Source organism: Sciurus vulgaris (genome assembly GCF_902686455.1).
Source record: "Sciurus vulgaris genome assembly, contig: HiC_scaffold_541_arrow_ctg1, whole genome shotgun sequence".
Taxonomy (NCBI): Eukaryota; Metazoa; Chordata; class Mammalia; order Rodentia; family Sciuridae; genus Sciurus; species Sciurus vulgaris.
In genome coordinates, this window is record NW_027632486.1 from 909 (window position 1) to 20,958 (window position 20,050).

Genomic DNA, 20,050 nt, shown 5'->3' on the forward strand with positions numbered 1-20,050 from the left:
AAGGACACAATGCATACTAAGGATATTATGTGAGTGTCAGCATTTACATTAATGGTATTAGTATTTTCAGTCACAGTGAGTGTATTATGTGAATGTCATAGTCCACAGTGAGGATACTATGTTAATGTGAGAGGTCAAGTTTAAACATTATATGAGTGTGTCAGAGATCAGAGTGAGGGTATTTATGTGAGTTTCTTGTGTCAGAATTATGATATTATGTGTATGTAAGTTGTCAAATGAGGTAGGTATTAGATTTTGCTTTGGTGAATATTCATGTGTGGAAAAGTATGATACAATCATCTCAGTCACAAAAAATGTGCTGTTGTGTATGTATACTCACGACCTGGAAGGCGTGCCCAAGTAAGCAGCTTGCAAATTAATAACATTTTTTTGCTTTCATTTTTATTTTTTCTGTAATTTACATTTTAACCTTTAAAAAATAAATGGTATTTTTAAAAAGTGGTCAAGTGAGGATTGTATATGAATGTGAGAGTTCACAGGGGAAATACTTTTTGAGCATTTTAGGCTGCAGTGAAATTATTATGTGAGTGTTAGAGGTCAAGGGAGAATATTATGCAAAAGGGACCAGAATGAGGATAAGTAAGTGTCATAGACCTCATAAGGATATTCTCTGTCAGTGGTTATAGTGAGGTAATTACCAGGGTGTCAGAGGCATCGTGAAGGTATTATGTGAGTGTTGGTAGGCAGATTAAAGATATTATGTGAATGTGAGCTGCCAGAGTGATGATATCATGTGTCAGAAGGCAGCATGAGGGTACTATCTGGATTTCAGTGGCTACAGTGAGGACAGTTTGTCAAGGTTAGTGGTCAGAGTGAGAATACTATGTGAGAACCTGAGGCCATAGTAAGGATATTATAAAAATATCAGAGACCAGATAAGGAATTATTTAAGTTTCAGATGTTATAGTGAGGGTGTAATGTGAGTTCAAGAGGCCACATGGAGGATATTTTATATGTTTTAGAGACCAGAGGATAAGTATTATGTAAGAGTCAGAGGTTACAGTATGGACATTATGTGCATGTAATTATTCATAGTAAGGATATTATGTGAATGTCAGAGTCCAAAGTGAGGCTATTATGTGAGTGTGAGAGGGCACATATTATATGAGTTTCAGAGGTCACAGTGGAGATATTATGTGAAAGTCAGAGGCCGCATTGAGGTTTATATGTGAGTGTCAGAGGCCACAAGCAGGGTTTAATGTAAGTATCAAGGTAAAAATCAGGAAAGTTTTTGAGTCAGACCAAGGGAAGATATTATGTGATTCTCATGGCAACAGTGAGTGTATTTTATGAGTGTCAGAGGACACAAGACATTATGTGAGAGTCAAAGACAATAGTGAGGATATTGTGTGTCAGAAGGCACAGTGAGGATTTTATATAAATATCTGAGGACACACTGATGACATTATATCAGTGTCAGAGGCCAGACTGTGTTTACTGAATATCAGAGGCCTCAGGGAAAATACTCAATGAGTGACAGTGGTCACAGTGGTCACATGGAGAATATTATGTGTCAGTGGTAAGAGTGATAATATTATGTGAGTGTCAGAGGCTACAGTGAGGGAATTATGTGAGTCTTATGGGCCACAGTAGTTTATTATATTAATATCAGAGGCCTCATTGATGATATTATGTAAATGGCAGAGACCACTGTAATGATATTTTGTGAATTTCAGAGGCCAGAGTGAGGGTACTAAGTGTATGTCAGAGGTTTAATTGTGTATATTATGTAAGTGTCAGAGGCCACAGTGATGGTATTATATGAGTGTCAGAAACAAATGATATTATGTGAGTGGCAACTGTCCCAGAAAGGATATTGTATGAGTGTCAAAGGCTACAGTTTGGATATACTGTCAATCACGGAGACAACACTTTGGAAATTATGTGGATGTCAGTGGCCACAGTGAGGATATTTAGTCACATCAGGGGCCTCTTGAGGATATTATGAGTGTCCTAAGTCACAGTGACAGTCTTGGACCACAGTGAGTGTATTATGTGAGCATCAGAGGTGACAATTATATTATGTGAGTGCATAAGGCCACATTGAAGGTATTTGGTAAGTATTAGAGGCCACATTGTGGATATAATATGAGTGTCAATGTAATAGTGATGGCATTTTTTAAGTGTCAGATGCGAAGTGAGGATATTATGTGAATATCAGGGGCAATAGTGAGTATATTAAGTGAGTGACACAGGTCACAATTAGAATAGTATATGAGTGTCAGAGGTCAATTGAATATATTATATGAATATCAGAGACCAAATGTGGAAATTATATGAGTGTCCGAAGCTACATTGCAAGCATGATGTGAGTGTCTCAGGTCACAAAAATTACTATGTTCATGACAAGTCACATTGAATGTAATATGTGAGTATAGGAGGCCAATCTGTGGGTATTATGTGAGTATCACAGGCTAGAATAAGGATACTATGTCAGTATCAGAGACCAAAATGATGACATTTTGAGTGCAAGAATTCACAGAGAGGATATATCAGTTTCAGACATCACAATGAGGGTATTATATCAATGTCAGAGGTCAAAGTAAGGATATTTTATGTGTGTCAGAGGACCCAGTGATAATATTTATGTGACTTTCAGAGGACAGAGTGTGATATTATGTGAGTTACAGAGACCACAGTGGTAGTAGTCTGTGTATGAGGTCAAAATGTGTGCATTATGTGATTGTCAGAGTTCAGAAATGGGGACTGATGTGAGTGTCAGAGGGTACATTGAGGGTATTATGGGAGTGCCAGAGGTCACAGTATAGTTATTATGTGTCAGAGGTAACAATGATAATATTATGTCATTATATCCAATTACGGATATAATGTCTGTGTCAGAGGTCAAAATGAGTGCATAATATGAGTGACTGAGATCACAGAGAGGTTATTATTTGACCATCAGTGTTCAAAGTGAGAATATTACATTAGTGTCAGAGGTCTAGTGAGGATATATTATAAATGTCATAATCCATATTGAGCATATTACATAAGTAACAGAGGTCCCAGTGAGGTTATACTGTGATTATAAGAGGTCACAGTAAGGACATTGTGTGAGTGTCAGAGGTCATGTGGGAATGTTATGTGACTTTCAGACTCACAGTGAGGATATCATGTGAGTGTCACCCATCAAGTGAGGAAATTAGGTGAGTGTCAGTGGCACCAGTGAAGATAAATGAAAGTGTCAAAAGTCACTTCAGAAAATAATGTGAGTGTCAAAGATCACAGTGAGGACATAATGTCAGTATTAGTGGCCACATATATGTTATGTAAGTTTCTAAAAAAGAACAATGAGAATATTATTTGAGTGTCACAGGGCTCAGAAGAGGAATTATGTGAGACTGTTTTTTTAAGTGTCTTCTATTTGACTGTGAAATTTTACTTCTATTCCTAATGTGTTCCTTTATTTTTTATCAGGAATAGATGCTGGAACTTAACAAGCACTTTTTCTGTCTCTGTTTACATGTTTATTTACCCTTAATTGTATCAATATGGTCTCTTTGTCATCTTGGGTTGCAATAACAAATGCCTTAGATCAGGTGTCTTAGGAAACAGGAATTTATTTTTTCATAGTTCTTGAGGATAAAAGACAAAGTTCAAAGCCCCACCTTGTTTATTGTCTGGGTGAGGTCTCCCTTTTGAGTTTCATACTGACACTCTTTCATTGTCTCAGTTGATCTTTCCTTGGCATAGACATTCAAACATAAAGAAGAATTCTAGAACACTCCTTAGGAGACTGCCAATCTTTTTAATTAGAACCCACACTTATGATCTCTCTTATATAAATTACATCCTAGAATGCCTATATCCTAATATAATCTAAATTATGTGCTAGAATTTCTATATCCACTTACATTGAGGATTATTGGGGGAAACAATTCATTCCATAAAATAAGTTACTGTATTTATTGCTCAATGTGAAAATAAATTTTCTTTCCTATGATAAATTCCATTTCACCTTCACTTATAATCATTTTGTTGCTCATTGTGTTTAGTGTACTTTTAGACATCATTGTCAAACTTCTATGAATGTTTACCTGTATTTTTAGATTGCTGGGTATGTCTTTGATTTTGGCATGAGGATTTTACCAACATATAGTGATTTGAGACATATTCTGCTTCATTTTTTATTTGGAAGATTTTGTAAAGTATTATTCCTATTTTGCTATTGTTTATTCACTAGTAAAAGAATTGGAACATGGGCTTATTTTTTGAGAAAATATTTTAATAAGTTATCATTCCATGATCTGTATTTTGGGGCCTTGTCTGTACTCCTATTTCTTCTGTCATTTTTAGTATTTTGTGTCTTACTAGGACTTTTTTCCCTTTCATATTATTTTTTTACTTTGTTAGAAACGTTTTTCCAAATATTTCTTTTCTTAAAATTTTTCTTAACATAAGTCTGTAGTGACAATCTCTTTTCCTGATTTTAGTAATTTTAGTATCTTCTTTTTAGAAAATCATTCTTGTTTAATTCTTGAACTTTCCTTCAGCAAACCATGTTTTGCATTATAGATATTCTTCTTTATATTTTTATACTATTTATTTTTGTTCTCAACTTTCTTTTTTTCTAGCTTTTTCTTGCTCTAGGTTTCTTCTTTCATCCTTTTTGATACTTCTTATGGTGGAAATTTAGGTTATTGAGTTAATATTTCTCTTTTTTAATATAGGAATTTATAGAATTCATTTTCATTTAAGCTCTGCTTTTGAAATGAGTACTGAATTCATTTCAAACCTCATGCTATAAATTTTATATATGTTTTTGTTTGATTCATCTTAAAATGTTTAATTGATGATATAAATTATTCTTATGTCACTGGTTATTTTGAAATGTGTTGTAGGATTTGATGTTTTTTTAACACCAGTACTATTCATTTGATGGATCTTATTCTGTTTGGATACAAAAATTGTATTATTTAGATTCCTTTAATTTATTGAGGCTTATTTGATGATGCAACACATTCTCCAACATAAGAATTGTTCCATGTGGACTTGGGAAGAATAAGCATTCTGCCTTTTAAGGTGGAATTATCTAAATAGAACCTCTTTGGCATTGTTTTTTATAGTGTGGTATGAGCCTACTTCTCTATTGGTATAAGGTCAATTATTCCATACAGTGCTGAAATTGGCAATTTGTTACCTACCTCTAAAATTTTGTTTTCATTTTCTTTGTAATCAATTAATAATTGTATGGAAATTTCATGAAGGGATTAGAATGAATGAGCCTCTACCTTTTGTCTACAGGCTCTCTCTCTCTCTCTCTCTCTGTCTCTCTCTCTCTCTCTCCCCCCCTGTGTGTGTGTGTGTGTGTGTGTGTGTGTGCATGCATGTGTGTATGTTGGTAGACTTTCAATAAAATTATGCATTAGCTTTCACTTTCTGCTTTTGTGCAACCTCAAGTTCAGCTATGTTTAGATATTGAGAACTTGTCATATCTTTCCTCCTTGTCACTGAGGATATATAAGATCTTTTTAAAGATTAGTATTATTCTGCATTCTTTTTAATATTTGGACCATTCTCATATTGTTCAACTTGGTTGCTCCTCACAATATATTTTAATTTTTTATTACTCAAAATATATTTCCATTAATTGTTTCTAGTTTTTGTGTATTGAACTAAAAGCCTAAACTGTGCCAATTTTACAAATAAGTGAGATATTTTTCTCTTCTACTGTGCATAAGAACTTTGTTTTTCTTTTTCTTATTTTACATATGTATAATTTTTGTTCATGTCTGAAGCATATTATATATTTAAGAGTTGACATTCATTACATTTTATAATACTTAATCACTTCTATTAATTAAAATATCCAACTCGAAGAAATGACTGTGCCATTTTTGTGTAAATAGCAGTCTTGAATTCAAGTTCATTCTGCTCATGTGATCTCTGCCATCACACTACTGCAATAACTGATGTATCTTAATACCTAACAGGGCTAGTTTTTCAATATAAAATATCTTTTTATATTATTTCCTGTGTAGGTTTTCATGTTCATTCTTCTAATAGTCTTGACATACTTTTTCAAATCTAATCACCTACAATCAGATTGGTTATTAATTGAAATTATTTTGATAATTTATGGTGATTTTAAATCTTGACTTTATTAAATATCCTTTTCCAAGAATAATGATACCTACTTATATTCTATAGACATATAAAGCTTAGATATGGCTTTATAACTGAGTTTTAAAATTTCTTCATAATACACAGTGAATATTTATTAATACATTAAAGCATTGTAATTTCACTATTGCATTTTTTTTCTTTTTTTAAAATTTTATTTAAAAAACCTTCGGTGCAATATTAAAAAGCAATACAGCCAGCTGGAGCAATGATCGACAGAGGAGAGGGAAGGGGACAGAAGACCCAGGGACCCCACCCCAGATGCTCCCCAGGGGCTGGAGGCCAGGGGCAGCAGGCTGGGGAGCAGGCATGGGTGGTGGGGGAGGAAGGAAAGATCACCCACCAAAATGAACAGGCAAAACAAAACATTTATATAAGAAACATCTGGCTGAACTGAATCTTGGGGAGACGGGAAGCCCCCCTATTTTTTTTCTCCAAAAATGTCCTGGGTTGTGGGGAGGGTTGGCCTTTTGGGGTGAATGAGCAGGCCGAATCCCACCCCATACTGTACTACTGTAGAGTAGGGGATGCATTGGGGGCAGGTGTGTGTGGGACAAAGGGGAGAGCAGAGAAGGGCGTGCCCTCACGGGAGTCTCTTATGAGGGCTGAGGGTGCCCCCATCCAGCTCATGGACTCTGGGTGTCTTGGGCAAGATGGGGGTTGGAATGGGTGGGGGTAGGGGCAAGGCTGGATGCTCAGCCCAAAAAGCCATCTGGGTCATCATCCTCAAAGTGGCCTTGCTGAAGCACCTTGATATGATGCTCATAGATTTTCAGGGCTGGGCCCAAACGGATAGACAGGCCAGTCAGCACATCTGTACGTTGCATGAGCAACAAAGACTTGCCGTCGATTTCCTGTTCTTGGAAAGCTGTGGCCTGCTCCGTGAAGCCTGCCTCAGTGAAGTACTTCACCACATCCATCACCGTCCACTCCACAGGGTCAGCTGGCTTCTCCTTGCTTCCTGGAGGACAGCCAAAGGGGGTTCCGTCGGCCCCAGGTAGAGCTGGTTTTCCTGAGGGCAAAGGCACAGGGGATGGGGAATCTGGCCCGGTGGCAACAGAGGCTGATCCCCCCTCCTTATTCATGGCCGCCATGGAGAACACCTGGCGCCTGCCGCTGCCAGGTACTGATCCCCGCACTTCATCCTGTCCCTGATGAGGTCCACAGGGCGTCCACTATTTGACCCTCTCCTTGGCACTCTGAGGGCCCCGCTCGCCATTGACCTGGTGATGCTGGGCACCCGCAGGACGGTCACTCTCGGGCACTTCTGAGCCCTCAGACACATCATCATCATCATCATTATCTTCTTCATCTTCCTCTTCCTCTTCTTTCTCAAGCACTCGCTCTTCTCCACCTCTCTTGCTCCGCGACGCGCGGGCGCTGGCGGAGGGCGGCGCCCGTCCGGGCCTGTCCCCGCGGGGCAACGCAAGTGCTCCGAGGCGAGTGCGCTCCAGGCGGCCCCGCGCTGCCGCCTCCTCCTCTAGCAGCACCTGCACGCGGCCACGGGTCAGGCGGCCGCCGGCACCGCCGCTGCTCCCGAGGTAGCGCACGACTTCCCGCAGGCTCACGGGCCGCGCCGGGCCGCCGGCCCGCGCCGCGCCCCCCTCCGGCGGCGGCTGTGGCTGCGGCGGCGGCGGCTGCTGCTGCTGTGGCGGCGGCGGCAGCGGCGGGCGGCGGCGCGGCCAGGGGCGCGGCCCGCTGCGCGCGGGGGCCCGGCTTCGCGGGACCGGGCGAGGGGGGCGCTGTGGCGGCGGCGGCGGCGGCGGGGCCCCCGCGGGGGGCGAGCGGCGGGGCCGGCGGGGTGGCTCCGCGCCGGGGCGGCTGGACGCGCGCCGCTTTGCGGTACGAGATGCTCCCCTTGTAGCTGACCCGGAGCACGGCGCGCTGCTGGATCAGTTTCTCGAGCTCGGCGCGCGTGCGCTCCGGCTCCGGGCCGTGCCGCCGCCGCACCATCCGGCAGATGCGCTCCAGGTCCGGCCGCGCCTTGCGCGAGCGCAGCGAGTGGATGGTGTACAGAATCCACTCTTGGTAGTGCGGGGAAGCGGCGGACGTCTCTGGCGGGGGTAGGGCCCGGGGTCCCCGCCATGCCTCCCGCCCGGCCCGGCTGCACCGTGCGCGCTGCCTCCCTCCCAGCGCGGCGCCCCCCTCCCCGGCTCTCCTCCCTCCGCCGCTGCCCGCCTCCTCCGCCTCCCCTCCCCCCCCCCCCAGGGGCGCAGCGCCTCGGCGGAGCGGCGGCGGCGCTGCTGTTTCTTTGAAAAAAAAAAAAAAAAAAAAAAAAAAAAGAGCGAGGGAGCGAGAGAGAAAAAACAGTGAGAGAAAGAAAAGAGAGAAAAAAATATGCACACACTCACTCACTCGCACGCACGCACACACTGACCCGCTTCTGCTGGGCGCCGCGCGGGGCCAGGGATGCGAGGAGGGAGGAGGGGAGCGCTGCGCGGCCGGCCCCTCCCCGCCGCCGCCGCACGCGCGCCCTGCGCCCGGGACACTCTGGCCCCTGCTTCCTTCCCTCCCTCCCTCCTCCCCGCCGCCCGCCTTCCTCCCTTCCACCCCCACGCGCCCGCTTTTAAGGTGGAGCCCGGGCCCCCCGCCCACCCCCTTTACCAGGCGCTCTCGTTCACTCCGGCTCGCTCGGGCCCCCTCACTATTGCATTTTAAAATGTAAATTTTGTTGCCTTAAACTTCTCCCAGAGGTATGTTACCATAGTTTAGATTAGACTAAGCAGTCCATCAGGAGTGACTAGGATAGCTAGTTTATAAAAATGCATTTGTTTATACAGGCAATAGGGCAGATGTAATCTGTATTGCAGAGGCACATAAATTACACAGATAGGGAGCTTCAAAGGGCTCAGCTAAGACTTTTTTACTGCTACTTAAGAATAAGGAAATGTGACAGAAAGGAAATATGTGGAGAATCCAGGCTTTGAAGTAAAACCTCTGGTAGGTTCAGAAAAGCTATCAGAGATGTGATTGTCTTATGAAGATGAAAAGGTTAAATTAGTGTACTGAGGAATAAAATTGGATGGATAGAATACTGAGACAGACTCAGGGATTGCTTTCTCCTTGAACTGTCTACAAAATTATAAAGCTATGTGGGACAGACAACAAAGAAAGAAAGCTGCCTGAGACCAGAGTGAATTTTTCTAAAATATCACTGAACTCTGGGGACAAAGATCTGGGATCTACTCCATAAAACAGATAAGCAGATTCTTATCTGAAAAGCAAGAAAGACTAAACCAGAGGCTTAAAAATGAACAGAATAATATCTTTCAAACTTAATGAAACAAAAATTTTCAAACACACACACATACATATATATATATTTATTTATATACACTATATACATACAGAAAACATGTATAAAATTTCTGACAAGTTAATCATTCTGCATTTTTTGTATAGGATAATATTTTCCATATGGATATCCATATTATGAAAATTATTACTAGACCTGCCATGTACCAGACAAGTAAGCTGATAATGATTTTAGAAACATATATGAAAGTAACCTAATATATTTTATGAATTTGAATTAGAAAATTTTTTATAAATGAATTGTAGAAAATAATAAAGAAAAACAGCTTGTGGGATTTTTTAAAACCAGAACTACTCATAGAGACAAGATGACAGACTAGAGGGTGATTGCATCTAGTGTTGCTCCAGAACTCAGAATTCAAGAAGGGGAGGTATTGAGAGACACAGACTAACTCAGAGATGCTGGGTGAGCCACTCCCACTGGGTGAAGCTCAGCTTGGGTAGCAGGCTGGGACAGTAGGCAGTTTCTTGGCACAGGGCAGGGTGGCCAGAGACTTTTCTGAGCAGCCTGACTCCATCCTGTGGCAGGCCCATTCCACAGTCAGCTTCTTGGAGCAGAACCATGCAGGGAGAGGCTTTTCACGCACACACAGCCCCAAGCTGCAGGCCCCATTCCCATCCGTAGGCAGCTTCTCAGACCAGGGCAGGAGGGCCAGAGGCTTTCCCCAGCAGCCTGGCTCCATCTGGTGGCAGGCATAGTCCACAGCAGGCTTCTCAGAGGAGGCCCGCCTACTGAGAGGTTTTCCGAGCACACCCATCCCTCATTCCCACACCCAGAAGCGGCCCAGGGAGAGCTTTCTTTGGAAGCACTGCATAATCAAGTTCATCCAAGACTTCAGGCTACTGAAGGTTAGGAGTTGATATTCTGGAAATCTACAGGGACACTATAAGCCAATAAAGGAAATCTGCAATATCTCAGAGTCCCACTGATATCCCACCAATATGAGAAAACAAGGGAATAAAATGTCCCAAACGCACCTAGATGCTATATCAATAGAACCCAATGAGAGCATGACAGAAGAAATGTCAGTAAGAGAGTTCAGAATGTACATAATTAAAACAATCAGAGAAGCAAATGATGAGATGAAAGATCAAATGCAGACATTGAAGGATGAGATGAAAGAGCAAATGCAGGCATTAAATGATCACACCAATCAATAGTTAAAAGAGGAAACATGGTAAGCAAAAATCATTTCAATAAAGAGTTAGAGATACTGAAAAAAACAAACAAACAGAAATTCTTGAAATGAAGGAAACAATTAACCAAATTAAAAACTCCATAGAAAGTGTAACCAATAGGATAGAACACCTAGAAGACAGAACCTCAGACATTGAAGACAAAATATTTAATCTTGAAATTTAAGTTGACAAAACAGAGAAGATGGTAAGAAATCATGAACAGAATCTACAAGTTATGGGATATCATGAAAAGGCCAAATTTAAGAATTATTGAGATTGAGGGAGGCACAGAGAAACAAACCAAAGGAATGAACAATCTATTCAATGAAATGATATCAGAAAATTTCTCAAATCTGAAGAATGAAATGGAAAATCAAGTACAAGAGGCTTATAGAACTCCAAATACACAAAATTATGACAGATGCAAACCAAGGCACATTATTATGAAAATACTTAACATACAAAATAAAGACAGAATTTTAAAGACTGTGAGAGAAAAGAATCCAATTACATTCAGGGGAAAACCAATAAGGATATCAGCAGAGTTTTCAATCCAGACCCTAAAAGCTAGAAGGGCCTGGAACAATATATATCAAGCCCTGAAAGAAAATGGTTGCCTACCAAGAATCTTATACCCAGCAAAACTTACCTTCAGATTTGATAATGAAATAAAATCCTTCCATGATAAACAAAAACTAAAAGAATTTAAAAAAGAAAGCTGGCATTACAGAACATTCTCAGCAAAATATTCGATGAGAAAGAGGTGAAAAACAATGATGCAAATCAGCAGAGGGAGGAACTAGCCTAAATGAATAACCAAATAAAGGAGAAACCAAATCATGTGAAAAAACAAAAATCAGCCAAATGACTGGAAATACAAATCATATCTTAATAATAACCTGGATATTAATGGCCTGAACTCATCAATCAAAAGACATAGACTGGCAGATTGGATTATAAAGAATAGTCCAACAATATATTGCCTGCAAGATACTTATCTCAAAGAAAGAGATACCCACAGACTAAAGGTGAAAGGATGGGAAAAACATACCACACACATGGACACAGCAAAAAAGCTGGAATATCTATCCTCATTTCAAATAATGTGGACTTCAAGCCAAAGTTAGTCAAAAGGGATAAAGAAGGACATTTCATACTGTTTAAGGGAAGCATAAATCAGCAAGACATAACAATCATAAATATCTATGCCCCAAACATTGATTCATTCATGTACATCAAATTCTTCTCATATCCAGAAATCATATAGACCACAACACAATAATACTAGGTGACTTCAACACATCTCTCTCACCACTGGACATATCTTCCAAACAAAAACTGAATAAAGAAACCATAGATCTCAATAACACAATCAACAATTTAGACTTAATGTATATATATAGAATATATCATCCAACAAAGAGTGAATATACCTTCTTCTCAGCAGCACATGGATCCTTCTCTAAAATAGATCATATTTTATGCCATAAAGCTAATGTGAGTAAATACAAGAAGATAGAGATACTACCTTGTATTCTATCAGATTATAATGGATTGAAATTAGATATAACTCAGAGAATAAAAAACAGAAAATACTCCAACACCTGGAGATTAAATAATATGCTATTATATGATGAATGTAAAAGAGAAGACATCGGGAAGGAAATTAAAAAAAAAAAAACTCTTAGATGTAAACGAGAACCAAGACATATCACATCAAAATCTCTGAGACACTATGAAAGTAGTACTTAGAGGAAGATTTATTTCATGGAGAATATTTAATAAAAGAAGAAAAAAATTAACAAATAAATGACAATACTACAGCTTAAAGTCCTAAGAAAAAGAAGAACATATCAACCAAAAGTAGTAGAAGACAGGAAATAGTTAAAATCAGAGCTGAAATCAATGAAATTGAAACAAAAGAAACAATAGAAAAAATTAACAAAATAAATAGTTGGCTCTTTGAAAAAATAAAAAAATTGATAAACCCTTAGGCACACCAAGAAAGAGGAGAGAGAAAACACAAATTACTAAAATTCGAAATGAACAAGGAAATATCACTACAGACATGTGTGAAATACAAAACATAATTAGAAGCTATTTTGAAAATCTATATTCCAACAAATCAGAAAATCTCAAAGACATTAACAGGTTTTTAGATACATATGAATTACCTAAACTGAATGATGAGGACATATGGAACTTAAATAAATCAATTTCAAGTAATGAAATAGAATAAATCATCAAAAGCCTACCAACAAAGAGAAGCTCGGGACCAGATGGGTTCTCAGCCAAGTTATACAAAACATTTAAAGAAGAACTCATTTCAATACTGCCCAAAGTATTCCATGAAATAGAAGAGGAGGGAACCCTCCCAAACTCATTCTATGAAGCCAATATCACCCTGATACCTAAACCAGACAGACACATGGAGGAAAGAAAATTTCACACCAATATTCTTAATGAAAATTCACACAAAATTCTCAACAATATTTAAGCAAATGGCATACAAAAATATATTAAAAAGATAGTGCAACATGATCAAGTGGGTTTTGTCCCAGGGATGCAAGGCTGGTTCAACATTTGGAAATCAATAAAAGTAATTCATCATATCAAAAGACTTAAAATCAAGAATCACATGATTAGTTTGATAGATGCAGAAAAAGAATTTGATAAAATACAGCATCCCTTTATGCTCAAAACCCTGGAAAAAATAGGGATAGTTGGAACTTTCCTTTACATTTTAAAGGTCATCTATGCTAAGCCCATGGCTAATATAATTCTAAATGGTGAAAAACTGAAAGTATTTCCCCTAAAAACTGGAACAAGGCAGGGATGCCCTCTTTCACCACTTCTATTCAACATTGTCCTTGAAACTCTAGCCAGAGCAATTAGACAGACCAAAGAAATTAAAGGGATATGAATAGGAAAAGAAGAAATCAAGCTACAATATTTGCTGATGACATGATTATATATTTAAAGAAACTGGGAAATTCCACCAGAAAACTTTTAGAACTCATAAGTAAATTCAGTAAAGTAGCAGAATATAAGATCAATGCTCATAAATCCAATGCATTTTTATACATAAGTGATGAATCTTTGGAAAGAGAAGTTAGGAAAACTACCCCATTCACAATGGCCTCGAAAAAATAAAACACTTGGGAATCAATCTAACAAAAGAGGTGAAAGACCTCTACAATGAGAACTACAGAACACTAAAGCAATTAAAGAAAACTTCAGAGAATGGAACGATCTCCCATGTTCTTGGATAGGCAGAATTAATATTGTCAAAATGTCCATACTACAAAAGTTCTATACAGATACAATGCAATTCCAATTAAAATCCCAATGATGTACCTTACAGAAATAGAGCAAGCAATTATGAAATTCATTGGGAAGAATAAGAAACCCAGAAAAGCTAAAGTAATCCTTAGTAGGAAGAGTGAAGCAGGGGTTATTGCAATACCAGATCTTTAACTATACTATAAAGCAATAATAACAAAAATGGCATGGTATTGGTACCAACATAAACAGGTAGATCAATGGTGCAGAATAGAGGACATGGACACAAACCCAAAAAATACAATTTTGTCATACTAGACAAAGATGCCAAAAATATGCAATGGAGAAAAGATAGCCTCTTCAACAAATGGTGCTGGGAAAATTGAAAATCCATATGCAGGAGAATGAAACTAAACCCCTGTCTCACCGTGCACAAAAATCAACTCAAAATGGATGAAGGATCTCGAAACCAGATCAGAGACTGTTCATCTTATAGAAGAAAATGTAGGCCCAAATTTTCAACATGTGGGCCCAGGATCAGACTTCCTTAACAGGACATTCATAGCACAAGAAATAAAAGCAAGAATCAATAACTGGGATAGATTCAAACTAAAAAGCTTTCTCTCAGCAAAGAAAACTTTCAGCAATGCAAAGAGAGAGCCTACAGAGTGGGAGAAAATCTTTGCCACCCATAATTCAGATAGAAAACTAATCTACAGAATCTATAAAGAACTCAAAAAACTACACCAAGAATTCAAATATTCCAAGCAACAAATGGACTAAGAAATGAACAGACACTTCACAGAAGAAGATCTAGAAGCAATCAACATACATATGAAAAAATGTTCAACTTCTCTAGTAATAAGAGAAATGCAAATCAAAACTACCCTAAGATTTCATCTCACCCCAATTAGAATGGTGATTTTGAAGAATTCAAGCAACAATAGTTGTTGGCGAGGGTGTGGGGAAAAAGGTACACTCATACATTGCTGGTGGGGATGCAAATTAGTGCAGCCACTCTGGAAAGCATTGTGGAGATTCCTCAGATAGCTTGGACTGGAACCACCATTTGACACAGCTGTCGCACTCCTCGGCCTATACCCAAAGGACTTAAACGCAGAATACTACAAACATACAGTCACATCAATGTTCATAGCTGCTCAATTCACAATAGCCAGATTGTTGAACCAATCTACATGCCCTTCAATTTATGAATAAAGAAACTGTGCTATATTTATACAGAGGACTATTACTCAGCCATAAAGAATAATAAAATTATGGTATTTGCAGTCAAATGGATGAACTGTAGAATATCATGCTAAGTGAGATAAGCCTATCTCAAAAAACAAAAGGAAGAATGATCTTGCTGATAAGTGGATGATGACACATAATGGGGGGAGAGGTCAGGAATGGAGGAAGAGGGACTGTATAGAGGGAAAAGAGGGGTGGGAGGGGTGGAGGGATAGGGAAAAATAATAGAATGACTCAAACATTACCCTATGTAAACGTATCATTACACAAATGGTATGCCTTTACTCCATGTACAAACAGAGAATCAGATTGTATTCCAGGCAGACTAGTAGGCTCTGAGTAGGCAGCCGAGGCGGCGGGGTTGCGGCTGAGGCAGAAACCTGCCCAGGGCGGGTGGCGGGGCGGGGAGGCAAGCAGCGGGCGAGGCCGCGTCTGCATGTGCAGAGCAGCCCGGGCATAGCTCGGGGCTGCCGGCGCCAGCCGCACCATTGTTGGGGGAGGGGGCGGCCACTGAGCATGGCAGAGTCGGGGGAGAGTGAAGGCATAGGCGGTGGCGGCGAGGAGCGGAGGCGCCCCATGGGGAACACGCTGACCTGTTGCGTGTCCCCCAATGCCAGCCCAAAGCTGGGCTGTCACAGAGGGCCGGCGGAGTCTGAGCTCTATGAGGCGGCAGCTGGGGATGCAGTGGCGGTGGCCGTAGCGCTGGCGTCCACTGCCATGGAGCACCCTGAGTTACATTTTGGAGCCAGCAAGGGCCACCACTTGCAGCACATCAGTGACCGCGAGATGCCCGAAGATCTAGCTTTGGAATCAAACCCTTCTGACCATCCAAGGGCAAGCACAATTTTCCTGAGCAAATCTCAGACAGATGTGCATGAAAAGAGGAAGAGCAACCATTTAAACCATGTATCTCCAGGACAGCTTACTAAGAAGTATAGCTCATGCTCAACAATATTTCTAGATGACAGCACAGTCAGCCAGCCTAATCTCAGAACCACAATAAAATGTGTGACCTTAGCAATATATTACCACATAAAGAACAGAGATGCAAATAGATCCCTGGATATATTTGATGAGAGATCACATCCACTCACAGGAGAAAAGGTTCCAGAGGAGTACTTTAAGCATGACCCTGAACACAAATTTATTTACAGATTTGTTCGTACTCTTTTTAGTGCTGCACAGCTAACAGCTGAATGTGCAATAGTAACTTTGGTCTACTTAGAAAGGGTTTTAACTTATGCTGAGATTGACATTTGTCCCACTAACTGGAAAATAATTGTTTTGGGAGCCATTCTTCTTGCCTTCAAGGTTTGGGATGATCAGGCTGTATGGAATGTGGACTACTGCCAGATCCTCAAGGACCTTACAGATGAGGACATAAATGAGATGAAAAGGCACTTCTTGGAGCTATTCCAGTTTAATATTAATGTTCCTGCTGGTGTTTATGCCAAATACTACTTCACTCCTTAGCTGATGACAACAACCTGAATTTTGTTTGCTCCTCTCAGCAAAGAAAGAGCACTAAACCTAGAGGCCATTTCAAGATTGTGTGAAGACAAATACAAAGACTTATGTAGAGCTGCTATGAGAAGGTCTTTCAGCGCTGATAATTTCATTGGTATTCAGCGCTCTAATGCTATCCTCTCTTAAAATTGAGGGGTAATAACATCCCAAACCTCTCATCTACAAAGACTGGATGAAATATCACCACTCTTGCTCAAAACCAGCAAAGTTAGTATTTTCATCAGAAGGAAAGACCTCGAATTCAAGAGACTCAGGGACAAGGACAGTTGCACTCCATAGGAAAGAATGGGATCTTGTCAAACAACAAACACACTTTCTGTCCTTTTTAATGTAAACAGAGTTAACAAAAACCACTCCAAAGCAAAAGCTCTCAATCCACATGCAGATATTTGCTTACAGTGTAGGCCAATAGCTGTGAACTATGTGAGGTTTTTAAATTAATCATTTAAATGTTCAGACTTTAAAAGACCCTAACCATATAACTTTTTGTTTTTCTTGTTTTTCTTCCCCTTCCCTATTGCTGCATATGCCTTTAGAATTGATGCAGTATTACCTTTAAAACATGGTACTTTCATTAAAAAAATTTTTTTTGTGATATTGGGGCTCAAAGCCAGGGCCTAGCATGTGCTAAACTTTTGCTGGCCCTCCCCCAGCCCACATTAACACTCATTAAGCCACTTAGGAGAAACTTTAGCATTTTTCTTCCTTCCTACTGTATCATATCATTGAAACTGCTAGTCATTATTGGTAGTCAGTTTAAACCAAAAAGCTACTGGATAACACCTGCCATTCATATATTTTGCAGGCACTACTTATTAGCATTTTGGCATATTTTGGGTCATAAAGAGAATGTATCACCTATTGACTGCTTACTTCTGTGGGTCCACATTGCATTTTTTGTGAACTGATAATGGTGCTTCTCACTTTCTGATAATTTTCCTCTTTTAAGTAAATTTATTAAAAGATATTTTCATAATGCTTGCCAACATGGTGGTCCAGTGATAACTGAGCAGATAAAGACCAGGTGTCCTGAAAGTTTTAGTGCAATTTTAAGTTTTGGTAACTATGCCCTGCTGTAAAAGTGTAAACACTACAAACTCTTACAAAACATTTGAAAGTTAAATTTTATTTTTTTTAAAACTTAATAAATTTGGAATATTAAGCTTTCAGTTTTCTATTACCAGTCCCTGTTGAAGATGGCAAACATTGACTGGAATAAAAAATTGAAAGCTCAAAATTTTTTCAAAATTAAGTTTAAAAGAAATGTAATTTAGCTTTCAAATGATGATTTGAAGTCCATAGCATTTATACTTCTACAGGTGTCAAAGCTTAAAATTGCACTGAGTTTTATGGAGATAAATAATGCTAAAGTTTAAAAAAGTTAAAAAAAAAAAAGCTCCCTCCTCTTTTTAAAGTAGTTTTATGCAGGATTGTGTTGTATCTGCTTTGATCACCTAAATTTCTATAGATTTGGTAAAGGAAGATTATGAAAGAGTGCCAGGGTCCAGCCCTAGCAGGAGTCCATGGGTTCCACACTGGTAAACGGGGCACGGGGAGACAGCGTCAGCGATGGATGTAGAATGACAGACACAGACTCTAGTTCTGGTGCAATCAATCCCACTTTATTCTGGGGAAGGCTAGGTTTATATACACTTTTCTTCAGGCTATGATGACAGGCTTATGATTAATAAAATCAAAGACGTTTCCAAAGCATAGGCAGAAATTGTTTTTACCGAAAGATTATGAGAAAACAGTAATCTTACAGATCACAATTATTTTAAGAATATTTAACTAAATCAATGAGCTAATACAATGTTTATTTCCCTAATATCTAAACTCTATGTGACCTAAGACTATTATTATTCTCACGGTTAAAGCAATAGACAAATAATCTCATGTGACCATTTCTACTAGGTCCATCTGGTTAATATCTAAATTGCTGAGTTAAGGGATACAGGAGGGCAGCAGTGGCAGTGGTTCTCATGGCCAAGTTTTTTTTACTAAATAAATTACCTTGTCTTATATAGCTCCTTTTCCAAGAACAAGGCATTGTGTACCAATGATTATTATAGGGGTGACCTATTCTTTGTAGGAAGGAAGGAATGTTGTGAAACCTTATTTTTTTACCTTACCACCACACATAAACAAAACCATCATCTGGATTAAACCACCCTGTAGGAGACAGGGGGAGATCTATATCTACCTTCTCTAAGGGCTTGCCTTTAGGGGGGTACCAGGGCTTGCCATTGATAAAATAAGCTGGTCCATATCTAGTAGCTACTGTAGGAGGTGCTTTGTGCTTAGAACTTGGGGAAACATTGTTATCTATAAGTTTCTGTGCTCCAACAGGTTCTGGCTGTGCCAGTAAATGCAGTGTTTGATTTTTAACATAATAAAAACATTCTCCTGTAGTGAGGTTAACATCACAGGGTTTCAACATGTGTTTTGTCTCTGTAATGTTTTTCTGGAAATTTGTAGAATTATTCCCATCACCTCTAGCAAGAGCCTCAGAATGAAGTGAGTAATATATTATTAGGAAAACTCCACAGAATAACATTCAAGCTAGGGAGGCATACATCTGGCTACAATCCTTTTAGGATGAGTCTCTGCAATCATCCTTGAGTGGAACTCTGTCAAGCACTGCAAGGAGAACCAGGTGCCCCCGCAAAAGAGTAGTGTTTATTCACATGTAATAAATGAAAAGGAATTGGACCCTAATAGAAGCAGGTGATATGAAAGTTTTTTCTAAATCATAAGCATTAACCTGATTGTAGGTATCTCATTTTAAGTCCTGCTAAATAAGAGAGAACTTACATGAACTTTAGGAACCCTTACATCAGTGTTTAAAAGGCAAGGAGTAAATAATTTAAGAAATTGATAACAATGTTACCTACATTTTAAATATAAAAAGATTAGTGTTCTAAACTATGTGAAATGAATTTCTCTTATCTTAAAAGTAATCCTAGGAATCTTGCACTTATGAGCCAGGAATATTCTTTCTCAATATAGTGATGCTTCACTGTATACTGAGTGCTGCAGGTTCCATCATTTTTAAAGAACAGACAAGTGATAAATAATGGTGTCTGAAATATTACAATCTACCACCTCAAGGAAAAAAGAAAACATTGTTTATGGAGTTCAGAGCTTGGAGATTCAAATATTGATTGCAGTTTTATTTTGAAAAGAATGCTACAACTTACATGGTTTTTATTTCTCATGTTTATATGAAAAGAAAAGCTAATAAATCTATTTTAATTAAAAATGAATGTATTCCATTTGTTTACAATAAAAATGAATTAAAAAAAAACTGCTGTTTCTCAAAATAATGCCAACAATGCAGTGAGATAAGAAA

At 39.3% G+C, this 20,050-nt stretch overlaps 1 protein-coding gene and 1 pseudogene across 2 annotated transcripts; one reads left to right on the plus strand and one right to left on the minus strand.

The window, feature by feature from the left end:
- Positions 1–6,740: 6,740 nt before the first annotated feature.
- Positions 6,741–10,217, minus strand: LOC306652724 (sterile alpha motif domain-containing protein 1-like; the record flags this gene model as incomplete). The annotated part of the gene is given in 5 exon segments (XM_079125467.1): positions 6,741–7,319; positions 7,323–7,815; positions 7,817–8,393; positions 8,496–8,788; positions 9,973–10,217. Coding segments are annotated over 5 exon segments (2,088 nt in total). The 3' UTR covers positions 6,741–6,839.
- Positions 10,218–15,747: 5,530 nt separating this feature from the next.
- On the plus strand, positions 15,748–16,824 carry LOC306652723 (cyclin-Y-like protein 1; annotated as a pseudogene). Its single transcript has one exon. The product of its transcript is annotated as a cyclin-Y-like protein 1 (transcript).
- Positions 16,825–20,050: the final 3,226 nt, after the last annotated feature.